At 55.7% G+C, this 10531-nt stretch overlaps 6 protein-coding genes across 6 annotated transcripts; 3 read left to right on the top strand and 3 right to left on the bottom strand.

The window, feature by feature from the left end:
* On the bottom strand, window positions 1-935 carry K452DRAFT_293249 (uncharacterized protein). The gene is made up of 3 exons (XM_033541529.1): window positions 866-935; window positions 694-786; window positions 1-535 (listed from the first exon to the last, which is right to left on the bottom strand). The coding sequence occupies exons 1-3, from the start codon at window positions 882-884 to the stop codon at window positions 441-443; spliced, it is 207 nt and encodes a 68-aa protein (XP_033391128.1). The 5' UTR covers window positions 885-935; the 3' UTR covers window positions 1-440.
* A 299-nt stretch (window positions 936-1234) lies between these two features.
* On the top strand, window positions 1235-3575 carry K452DRAFT_303566 (uncharacterized protein; the record flags this gene model as incomplete). Its single annotated transcript, XM_033542740.1, has 3 exons — window positions 1235-1279; window positions 1341-3304; window positions 3368-3575. The coding sequence occupies 3 exons, from the start codon at window positions 1235-1237 to the stop codon at window positions 3573-3575; spliced, it is 2217 nt and encodes a 738-aa protein (XP_033391127.1).
* Window positions 3576-4150: 575 nt separating this feature from the next.
* On the top strand, window positions 4151-5835 carry K452DRAFT_23003 (uncharacterized protein). The gene is made up of 3 exons (XM_033537071.1): window positions 4151-4433; window positions 4525-5216; window positions 5278-5835. Exons 1-3 carry the CDS (start codon window positions 4317-4319, stop codon window positions 5795-5797), a joined length of 1329 nt encoding a protein of 442 aa, XP_033391126.1. The 5' UTR covers window positions 4151-4316; the 3' UTR covers window positions 5798-5835.
* Window positions 5836-6074: 239 nt separating this feature from the next.
* On the top strand, window positions 6075-7583 carry K452DRAFT_293246 (uncharacterized protein). Its single transcript, XM_033541528.1, has one exon. It carries the CDS (start codon window positions 6143-6145, stop codon window positions 7331-7333), a length of 1191 nt encoding a protein of 396 aa, XP_033391125.1. The 5' UTR covers window positions 6075-6142; the 3' UTR covers window positions 7334-7583.
* Window positions 7584-8270: 687 nt separating this feature from the next.
* On the bottom strand, window positions 8271-8630 carry K452DRAFT_332591 (uncharacterized protein; the record flags this gene model as incomplete). Its single annotated transcript, XM_033545155.1, has 1 exon — window positions 8271-8630. The coding sequence occupies one exon, from the start codon at window positions 8628-8630 to the stop codon at window positions 8271-8273; it is 360 nt and encodes a 119-aa protein (XP_033391124.1).
* Window positions 8631-10025: 1395 nt separating this feature from the next.
* On the bottom strand, window positions 10026-10526 carry K452DRAFT_281593 (uncharacterized protein; the record flags this gene model as incomplete). The annotated part of the gene is made up of 1 exon (XM_033539503.1): window positions 10026-10526. Exon 1 carries the CDS (start codon window positions 10491-10493, stop codon window positions 10026-10028), a length of 468 nt encoding a protein of 155 aa, XP_033391123.1. The 5' UTR covers window positions 10494-10526.
* Between the last annotated feature and the right edge of the window lie 5 nt (window positions 10527-10531).

The following is a 10531-nucleotide window of genomic DNA, read 5'->3' as shown; positions in this document are numbered from 1 at the left end:
CTGTTTTGGTTTGGTTTTCTGCTTCGTGCTCGTAGGTGCGGCGCGGTGCGCTTGATATTGCGGTTTGGGTTGGAGTTGTTCCATGTTGTTGTTGTGGTGGGGTCGGTGAGCGAGTGAGGTCGGTTGGTGAACGAACAAGTAAGCACATAGAAGCAACAGCAACAACAGCAGCACGGCGGGGCAAAACGCGCCCGCCCTCAACATTTATTTCGTGGTATCATCCGCCACTCAAGGTAATCAGTAGTACGCCTATACAAGAGAACGCCCCGTGTGTGTGTGTGTGTGTGTGTGTGTGTGCGTGCCCGCGACGACAGCCGACAGCCTTGCCCGCGTGTATCGCGCTCCCATGCGCATGGGTGGCGAAGGCAGCCAAGTGTTGCCGTTTTTCCGTGTCGTCGTTCATCTCGCCACAGCCAAAATCGCAGCCGCCGACGACGCGCTTATTTCTTGCCCGACTTCTTGATGCCCTGCTGGCCGCCGTTGAGCGGGCCCTTGCCCTGGGCCTTCTTGGCCATTTCCTCGCGGGCCTTCTTGTCTGCGTGGCGTTAGCTGCCTAGCCGGGGTGTGGTGCGGAGGAGAGTGGGGGGGCGAAAGATTTGTCGGGGGTGAGTGGGGTGGGGCGACTTTTTGCTTGCTGCTGTGCTTTCGCTGCCGGCATGGGAAAGGAGGGAGGGGGGTTTGGTGGTTACTCACCGGCTTGCTGCTTCTTCTTGTAGGCGAGGTCCTCCTCGTCCTCCTCGACGACCTTCTTCTTCGGCTTCTTGTTGTGCAGCGGGTTCGTGCCGGCTACACGAGGCGAGCGGGGTCAGCCACGAACGAAACGGCCGCTGCGCGCGAGGCGTGTGGAGAAGAGGCTGCTACTCACTTCCTTGTCCAGAAGGCATGTTGGCGGTGGTGGTGGATTGTCGTTTTTTGTCGGGGATTTGCAGCGGTGGAGAGGCGGTGGTGATGGCGGCGGGCGGCAAGAAACTCGAGACCGCCCCGCAAGGGGACCGGAAAGTTGGTTTTGCCGAATCCCGACACATCCCTGTCAATTTGGGTTGTCCGTCGCTCGGTCGCTCGGTCGCTGTGTGCCTGCCTGTCGCTTCTCCGCCCGATGTAAACAAACAGAGCTGCCCGCTGCAACACCAGCACCATCCACTCCCCACCATCACCACACCACCACCACCCTCCCGCTTTTGCTTTCGCGTCGCACTCCACTTCCATCGCACATTCGCATAACGCATCTCTGGCCATGGCGCAAGAACCTGGCCTTTTCTCCGTCCGGAGACCGCGCGAGGTGCGTCGCTGCCATCCGCGCAAACTCCATCTCGCCCGTCAATACTGACAGCCGCACGCAGACACTCGGCGGCATCAACAGCAACGTTTCCGCCATCCCCATGCCGCAGTCGGCCATGAAGCGCTCGACATCCAACACGAACCTCAACCACGGGCGCTCGACGTCTGGCGGCCGCATGTCGCTGGCGCCGGGCCTGGGCCGTCCCGCCCAGCCCAACTTCAATCGCTCGTCGTCGGGCAACAACCTCGCCGACATGGGCTTCGCCTCCGTCCACAGGCAGTCCAACGCCAACATGTTCGCCAGCGGCGGCAGGAAGAGCTATGCGCCGGGCGTCATGGCCACGCCTGCCCCGCAGATGTCGCTCGACCAGGGCTCCCAGCGCCGCAGCAGCGTGTGGAGCGCGCGGCCGTCGACTGGCGGCGGCGCCATGGGCACCCACCAGAGCTTCTTCGCTACCGCCCCTGTCCCGCAGGCTATTCCCCAGGACCCTCGTCGCTTGAAGGACGCGAACGTCCGCGCTCAGATGGCCCAGGATCTCATGGAGTACCTGACGCACCACAACTTTGAAATGGACATGAAGCACTCGCTCACACACAAGTCGATGACTTCGCCCACCCAAAAGGACTTCAATTGCATGTTCCAATGGCTCTACCACCGCATCGATCCTAGCTACCGCTTCCAGAAGAACATTGACCAGGAAGTTCCCCCTCTTCTCAAGCAGATGCGCTACCCTTTTGAAAAGAGCATCATGAAGTCGCAAATCGCAGCCGTCGGTGGCAACAATTGGCCAACCTTCTTGGGCTTGTTGCACTGGATGATGCAGTTGGCGCAGATGTTGGAGCAGTACTCTTCGGGCGCCTATGACGATGCGTGCATGGAGGCTGGCTACGATGTCAGCGGCGATCGCATCATCTTCCAGTTCTTGACGGACGCCTACCGGGAGTGGCTGCAGGTGGAAGACGACGCTGACGACGAGGCCGAGAAGCTGATCCAAAGGCACGTCGACAGCATGGCCGCAAAGTTCGACCACGCAAACGCAGCGCATTTGGAGCAAGTCAAGGTGCTCGAGGCTGAGCACAAGGCGCTGCAGGACCAGATTGACGAGCTCAGCAAGAATGGACCCAGAATCGCCAAGCTGGACGAACAAATCAAAATCCTCGAAGAAGACCGTGTCAAGTTCGAAAACTACAACAACAACATGGAGGCCAAGGTTGAAAAGTACCAGAACCGCGCCAAGCTCCTCGACGACGAGATCAAGAAGATCGAAGCCGAGCTCGAGGAGGCTGAGCAGGAGAAGTCCAACCTCCAGGAGATGGTCGACAAGCAGGGCATCACCATCCAGGACATTGACCGCATGAACACGGAGCGCGAGCGTCTGCAAAAGGGCGTCGAGTCCACCAGCATGCGCCTGGAGGAAGCGCGCAAAAAGATCTCAGAAAAGGAGTATGAGGCCAGCCGCAAGCTTGACGAGCTGGAGCGCAAGGTCGAGAAGTACAACTCGATGGGGTACGAGATTGGCATTATCCCTGCCAGCGCCCCGAACGCCAACAACAGGGACTACGAGCTTGTCCTTACGCTCAGCGAGGGCCCCAACTTTAGCGCATCCCAGATGGGCAACTCCCAGGACTCGAGCAACCGCCTGCTGGCGGAGAACGGTAACGGCTATCAATACCCTGACCTTCTCAACATGGACCCGCGTCGCGACCTGAAGAACAACATCCTGAGCTTGCGCAAGGAAATTCGGGACCGCTTGTCGGCGGCGCAAGAGGACGACTTTGCGAACCACGTGATACTCGACCAGGTCAAGGAGGCGATGGAGGACAAGCTGTCGGAAGTCGAGGATCTGGGCCACCGCGTGCGGGCTGCCGAAGAGGAGTTTGAGAAGACGCGCGAGATCACGACGGCGCAGAAGATGGCGTCGGACACGCAGATTGAGCGCATGGAAAAGGAGCTGGCGAAGATGCGGACAGGGCTGAGTGAGAGCGTGCAGCTGATGGAGCAGAGGGAGATGAACACGAACATTGAGTAAGTGGACTTTGTCGTTGTTGGGGGCTTTTGACAGCGCGCTGACTGGTTTGTCTACTACAGGTACGAACAGCTGCAGCTCCGAGCTTCGGATCTGAGAGAGCAGCTGCACACGGAGATTGAACGCATGCTTAACGACGTCATCAAGTTCAAGGTGCATATCCAGAAGAGCCTGGAGGACTACGAACAGTTTGTGGCCGAGGAGGTGGAGCGCGAGTGCGAGGAGCAGGACATGCAGGGAGATGAGATGGACGGGGTCGAGGAGACGTGAGCACGCGCTTCTTCCTCGTCTTCTTGTTCTCGTTCTTGTTCTTCTTCTTCTGCTACTGCTTGTTGATGTCTTGCGTCTGCTTCTCATGTCTTGGGCTCTGTTCGTCGCTGGGGCATGGTGTTGGTGTCGGTGTCGGTGTCTGTGTTGGGTGTTGGATGCTTGGATGATGGGCGGCGGTCACGATTGGGTGGTGTTCTTTTTCTCGTTCTTACGAATGTGCGATCTAGGGGCGTTGGCTGGATTTTGGGCGATACGATACCTTTTTTCCCCCTTCTTTGGTTGTTGTTGGTTGTTTCCAGCTGGCAGGCGGGCAGGCAGGCAAGGTAATAACCATGTTTTTGTTTGTTCGTTGTTTTTCGTGGATGAAGGAATTATCTACCTATTGTTTGATGTTGATGTGCGTGCGTGAGCTGATGAGGGCGTCGCATTTCGCGTTTGGCGTATGGACATTTGGCGTTTGATTATGGTCGCGTCTAGGTGGTGATTTGAAGTCCGTGCGCCAGTTTATTTCGGCGCAGGCAGGGACGCGACGTCACCCTTGTGCGCGATCCTCCCGCTCCCGTCGTCGTCCTGGCCTAGACCTCTCCTCGTCCTCCTCTTTCTCCTCCTCCTCCACACAATATCTACCTACTTCCACTACACTACAACCAACCAACCAACCAACCAATCAATCGACGGAGCGACCGATTTGCCGACCTACAGATTTCCCTGCCGCAAGGAACAATGTGAAGAAGCAGCAGAATGGCTTCTACCACCAATCCCAATTCGAATTCTTACTCCTCTGATGAGGACGACGATGACCGCGATGTCGATGGAGGCGTTGTGGGCAAGGCGAGGGGCGGACTGCTTGTGCTTAGGGTATCTACTTTACTTTTTATATCCCCCAATCCCCCAAAACCCACCACCCACCACCCTCCCCCACAGCCAGCAACTAACACACATGCAACAGGACCGCGCCCTCGCCCCGATAACTCTGGCAACGTCGAAGCGCGCGCGCAGAGCCTACGTCGGCTCCGCCCTGCTGCTGCTCGCGGCCATCGCGTTGGCTGTGCTGGCGGCTGTTGCTTATGCCCTGTTTTATTGCGCTTATGTCCCGGTTAGGGGGGTGGGCGTTGATGTGTGGCTGCAGTTTAGCCCCACGCAAGAACACCACCCTCACGGCATAGCAGACATAGGAAAGAAGCTGGTGTCGGGGCAAGCGTACGATGTCAGAGTGGCATTGACGCTACCGCCCACGACAGCGAACAAGGAGGCCGGGAACTTCATGCTGGACCTCGCGCTGCTGGGGCCGGAGACGGGAACGCCCTTGATGGACAAAGTGGTGGGTGCGGGGAGCGAGAGCGAGGCCGCTGCTCGTGAGAAGCAAGAGCCGGAGGTCCTGGCCCGCTCGCGCAGACCCGCTATCCTGACTTTCTGCTCGCCGGGCGTCGAGCTCGTCCACAAGGCGCTCGAGATGCCCTGGTATGTTGTGGGGTGGCGGCGCGAGGCGGAGACGCTGAAGGTCGGCTTGATGGAGGGCGTGGTGTTTGAACGCGGGTGGAGAAATATCCCGGTTAAGTTGAGGCTGGAGCTGCAGAGCGTGGAGCGCATGCAGGTGTATGGCGTAAGGGTCGAGTTTGAGGCGAGATTGCGGGGGCTGAGGTATGTTTGCGCGTGTCCCTTAGACGTGCTGGTTGAAGAGTGGAAGCTGATTGTGCCACAGATACCTCATGTACAACTTCCGCATCTCGTCGTTCGTCGTCTTCACGATTGCATTCTGGTCCGTCGAGATGACATTCACGCTGCTGGCCTGGCTGGCACTGTCTCGTTTCTTCACGCTGGACACCACCGATGCGCCGAAGCGCGAAAAAACCAAAATCAAGAAAGAGGGGGCAATCAAGACGGAGGACGAGAGCGCCGACGACGACGAAGCCGCCGACGACGACAACCTCTCCGACACGTCGCGCACGTTCCCCTCGTATGCGCGGCAGCCGTCGCTGCGGTACTCGTCGCCGCGCGTCAAGAAGGAGGAGGCGGAGGAGGAGCCGACACCCCTAGAAGCGATTCCAACGGCTATGGAGGCGGATGATGAGGACGAGGACGCAGACTTCGTCATTGATGAGGCGGGCAGGCATATGGATCGCGATTCGGGGCTGGGGACGAGCATGGAGAGCGGAGTGGAGCGGAGAGAGTCGGTTCGGCGGAGGAGGTCGGGCTTGTTTGGGTCTGGTGGGGGAAGGTAGGTAGGTAAGGTAGGCAGTGGATGGGCTGTTTTGATATTTGATACCCGGGTTAGAGTAATAGGTGAGGGGTGCTGTTCTATATAGGAGTGGGAGACGGGTTTGGGGTTTGCTTTGCTTTGCAATTGGCTTGGAGATTCGAATTTTTACACAAGATGCTTGGTTTGGTGGTGATATACAGCAATGCTGATTTGCTTCCTTCGACCCGAACGGCGGTTGATCCTCGGTCGTGGGCTGCGACGTCATTTTGGAGCTCTTGAGCTCTCCCGCCAGAGCTCTCCTCCCAAGCTCTTCCATTCGTCTCCCCGTACAACACCTACCTGTAAATACACCACGCACACACGCACAATGGCGACGCGCAGAATCGCAACAACCGGCCTGCGGCCACTGGCGGCCCCCATGGCCGCGTCCCGCACCCTCACCCACACGCAAACGCGCCTCATCTCAGCCGGCTACGGCTACGAGCAAGCCAAAGCGCTAACGTTCAAGACGTACGGCGAGCCCAAAGACGTCCTCTCGCTGCACAAGCACTCGATCGCGCCGGCGCACTCGAACAAAGTGACGCTGCGCTTCCTGGCGGCGCCCATCAACCCCGCCGACATCAACCAGATCCAGGGCGTGTACCCGTCGAAACCGACGTTCACAACCGAGATGAGCACGCCGGACCCGATAGCAGTGGGAGGCAACGAGGGCGTGGCCGAGGTCGTCGCCGTCGGCTCCGCCGTCAAGGGCTTGCAGAAGGGCGACTGGGTCATCCAGAAGGCGCCGGGCTTCGGGACGTGGCGCACGCACGCGCAGACGGACGCCGCGCCCCTGCTCAAGATCGACGACAAGAGCGGCATCTCCCCCGTCCAGGCCGGCACCGTCAGCATCAACCCCTGCACCGCGTACCGCATGCTGAAGGACTTTGCGGACCTGAAGGAGGGCGAGTGGTTCGTCCAGAACGGCGCCAACAGCGGCGTCGGCCGCGCTGCTATCCAGCTGGGCAGGCTTTTCGGCTACAAGAGTATCAATGTCATCCGCGCCCGCCCGACCGGCACCGACCAGCTGAAGCAGGAGCTCACGGACCTGGGCGCCGACGTCGTCGTCACGGACGAAGAGCTCATGGAGAAGGGCTTCAGCGAGCGGGTCAAGGAATGGACGAACGGGGGGCGGGAGCGTCTACCCTTGGCGCTCAACTGCGTAGGCGGCAAGCCGGCGTCGGCGCTCGCGAAGCTGCTCGCCGAGGGCGGCCACCTGGTCACGTACGGCGCCATGTCGAAGCAGCCGGTGCAGCTGCCCACCGGGCTGCTCATCTTCAAGGACATCCACTTCGATGGCTTCTGGGTCAGCAAGTGGAGCAAGGGCAATTTCGAGGAGAAGAAGAAAACCGTCGATCATGTCTTGCAGTTGATTCGTGAGGGCAGGTTTAAGGATACCCCGGTGCAGGAGGTCAAGTGGGATTGGGATACGAAGCAGGAGACGCTGGTGGAGGCGGTGCAGGGCACGCTGGAGGGGTTTAGGGACGGGAAGGGCGTGTTCGTTTTCGGTAGTACGTAGAGTGGTTGGTAGCAGTCGTGTTGTGTGTGGTGCTGTGGAATAGAGGATGGAGTTTATGCTGCTTTTACTCGCGGCTTTCTTTCTATTTTTGCTTTGATTGGATTTGCTTGTGTTTGTGTGGGTGGGTGGGTGTGTATGAGTCGTCTTGGCCCAGCATCAGGACGCAGTGCTCTGCAAGCTGCGTGGGAAAACGTGGCGCAAGACCACTGTAGGTATTTTCGCTGGACGAAAAGATCTTTCCTCTCCCAATTTCTCTTCACTGAACTGCCAGACACGCTTCAAGGCACGATGAATTTGTGTCAGTTGGTTGTATATATCTTCCCTACCCACCTCACCACACACACACACACACACACACACACACACACACACACACACACACACGCGCGCGCGCGCGCGCGCGCGCGCGCCCAGCTGCGCCCTACTCCTAACACGCCAGCACAAGCATAAGCTCAAGTACCAACATAGGTACTTCCTAAACCGCGCACTCGACGACTAGCCTATATGCTCGCATCTCCGACGCGATCGGTAATCCAAAGCGCTCCCACGCCGTCATCGGCAACGGCGTCTAGGTCCTAGATCCCAGACCGCCTGCCTGGTCGCTGCGGCGGCGGCATCGCTAGAGGCTGCGTACGCGTCGATGTCGTCGTAAACAAGTCTAGCCTGACAGTGATTGACCAACCATGTCCTCTAGGGATGTACAAGCTGTTAATAGCTTCCTCCCTTTGGGATACATGTTCCCTTGATCATCCCTCTTGATAAGGTCTCGTCGATGTTTTCCAGCCGCATTGGACTTCGGACGGCAATTTGTTTCTAAGCGGGATATAGGACAGGCTTATAGTAGGTTCATCCCAGCTTTTTCTTATATATACTTGGATGTGCAGCGGGTGGGTTACTTTTGAAAGTGATTGGGCGTAAGGATGTGGAAGCCATTCGGTTACTCTTTAAAAACAATACCCTCCACAGTTGTAGGATATTTGACATCTCTCGCGCTAGTAAAACAGAACCTCCCTTTTTCTTCCGTAGACCCGTCTCCCGACCTATCGGTAACGTAGCCCCATTTTACTGGGAGCAGATGTGCGTCTTTGTCCTCCGGATGCCTGTGGCACGCTGCACTAATGGCGGCGCTGCAGGTAGAGACTAAGGGCATCGGATATTCTGGCAGATCATCGTCCCCGCCTAATGTTTCTTCTCCTATTTTTTCGTTTTCTTGCTTGGGTGTCTGTGGCTGAAACTTGTTGGCAAACCCTAGAAGAAGCAGCACCAGTACCATAAGTTCACCAAGAATCATGGACATTATGTGTTGCAATGAATGGGGTTTCAATTGATAGCAATGAGTGGCATGATCTTGTTAGGAGCCCGGTAGGCGGAGTCCTCTTATACCCTGTGCTAAATGACTAAGCCACAGAAAAAGCAATATAAACTGCGTACACTTCAACACTTATATACAATAAACTCCACCATTAAACAAACAATTTTAAAGTATAATGGAAGATTTTATTGAACGTTGTTATATGAAACTGTGGAGCTGGGCGCGAGGAATTGGACGCCGCTTGTCCCCTAAATTACTACTACCTATGTAGGTATATATGCTGCTATCTAAAAGAATACGTTTTCTCTTTAAGATCCTTATTCCCTTGCAGTGGATAAACGTGTGGTGTAAGGGGTAAGGCTGTAGTGTAACAACTGACTGTAATAAGGCTGAAAAAACGAGAGTTATCGGAGTGATCCTGGCTGACAATTCCCTATAGTAACTAGTCGCGCAAGCTTTGCTTCAAACAAAATGCAAGTCCGCTGGATACTAGTATAAACTTAGTTATAAAAGCCGTATCCTTTCATATTTCAATTATTCGTTTATTAGCCATGCTAACAATGTCCGCTCACTGTATAACCTAGGCAACGATGTTGTGTCTAAGATGTTCAACTACGCAAACTTGTAATGCGCCGGCGGACACCTAGGCCAAAGAGTTTAACAAGACACTGGAGTGAAGCTGTTTTCTTACCCAAAACATCTTTTTAGCTCGTACTCTTGCCTTAGCATTTATCCATTCCCGTGGCATCATTTATAAACAATGAATCCTTGCTTTTTTCTATACCTAACGAAAAACGCCTTTGCCTCTATTCCTTTATTATGCTAAAACATCCATTTTTCTCACTCACCAACGCCGGACTCCTAAAACGATAGACCGAAAGTGTCCTTGATTCGCTCTAGCCATGCAATCCTCGTTTCCCCTAGAGTATTCACAACATCAACACCTTCACATTGTGGGGTCAGTTTGGAGATCGATAAAAACTCGTGTCCAGAACAGTACGATGGATAGACTCTCTGGCTATCCTCGTCCCAGCACTTGCCGCAGATATCGACATCTGGACATACTGTACACACGTACCGGACTCCGGGGATGGGGCATATCCGGCACTTATTACAGAATACATTGTGGGAGATATTCGAAGCATTTAAGCTAGTAATAACTTGTTGCTGGAACGCAGTTACCGCCTCAGTGCGCTGGTCTAGATATATCAAGCAATGGCCGAGCTCATGATAGCCCGGCCAAGTTTGCTGACCACCGTTCTCTAGTAGTCGTGATGCTAGAGTCCAGACAGAGCGGCGTAGTTGTGGAATAGCTTTGCTTTGTTGAGCGCTTGGAGAGATAGTAATCAGCTCGCCTACTACCTCCTGTAAACGGCTGTTTTAATGTATCCAGTCGGTGGCGCTTTTCCCGTACGTGTCGAGGAGATGGGGGTTTGCTTCTTTTGAGAGTAGTAGCTTTAAAGTCACATTGCTGCCGGTATGGATCGCGCAGTGTAGTGGAGTCCGGCTAATAATGTCTGATAGATCGAGGAAGGCGCCATTTTCTAGTAGAAACGTTGCGATATTTAGGCAATCGTTCGAGGCCGCGAGGTGGAGCGGACTCTGGCCGATGGTATCGACCTCGTTTAAACCTAGTCCAAGGCTAACGAGCCACTGGGTAGTTTCTAGTTGACTAGAGGACACTGATTCGTGAAGTAGTGTATGGCCATCCTTACTGCGAGTATGGATATCGGCTCCCGCCTCTTGTAGAAGCTTCGCCGTTGTTAGGTCCTTTGTGACCGCTCCGTGCAGTGGCGTCCATCCGTCCTTATTAGGTACTAACAAGTCGGCACCCTTGTCGAGCAGCATCTGAACGATCTTCTCGTGGCCCTTAGAAGAAGCAGCCT

This window comes from Aplosporella prunicola (genome assembly GCF_010093885.1).
Source record: "Aplosporella prunicola CBS 121167 unplaced genomic scaffold K452scaffold_116, whole genome shotgun sequence".
Classification (NCBI taxonomy): Eukaryota; Fungi; Ascomycota; class Dothideomycetes; order Botryosphaeriales; family Aplosporellaceae; genus Aplosporella; species Aplosporella prunicola.
The sequence above is the reverse complement of the archived record's forward strand: the minus strand, read 5'-3'. Positions and strand labels throughout refer to the sequence as shown.

Bases quoted from the DNA above. Each gene is read 5' to 3' on its own strand.
- K452DRAFT_293249 (XM_033541529.1), bottom strand. The intron at 536-693 runs GTGAGTAACCAC...AACGCCACGCAG, and splicing joins CAAGAAGAAGCAGCAAGCCG to ACAAGAAGGCCCGCGAGGAA.
- K452DRAFT_23003 (XM_033537071.1), top strand. From the start codon at position 4,317: ATGGCTTCTACCACCAATCCCAATTCGAATTCTTACTCCTCTGATGAG. The intron at 4,434-4,524 runs GTATCTACTTTA...CACATGCAACAG, and splicing joins GCGGACTGCTTGTGCTTAGG to GACCGCGCCCTCGCCCCGAT. The intron at 5,217-5,277 runs GTATGTTTGCGC...ATTGTGCCACAG, and splicing joins GCGAGATTGCGGGGGCTGAG to ATACCTCATGTACAACTTCC.
- K452DRAFT_293246 (XM_033541528.1), top strand. From the start codon at position 6,143: ATGGCGACGCGCAGAATCGCAACAACCGGCCTGCGGCCACTGGCGGCC.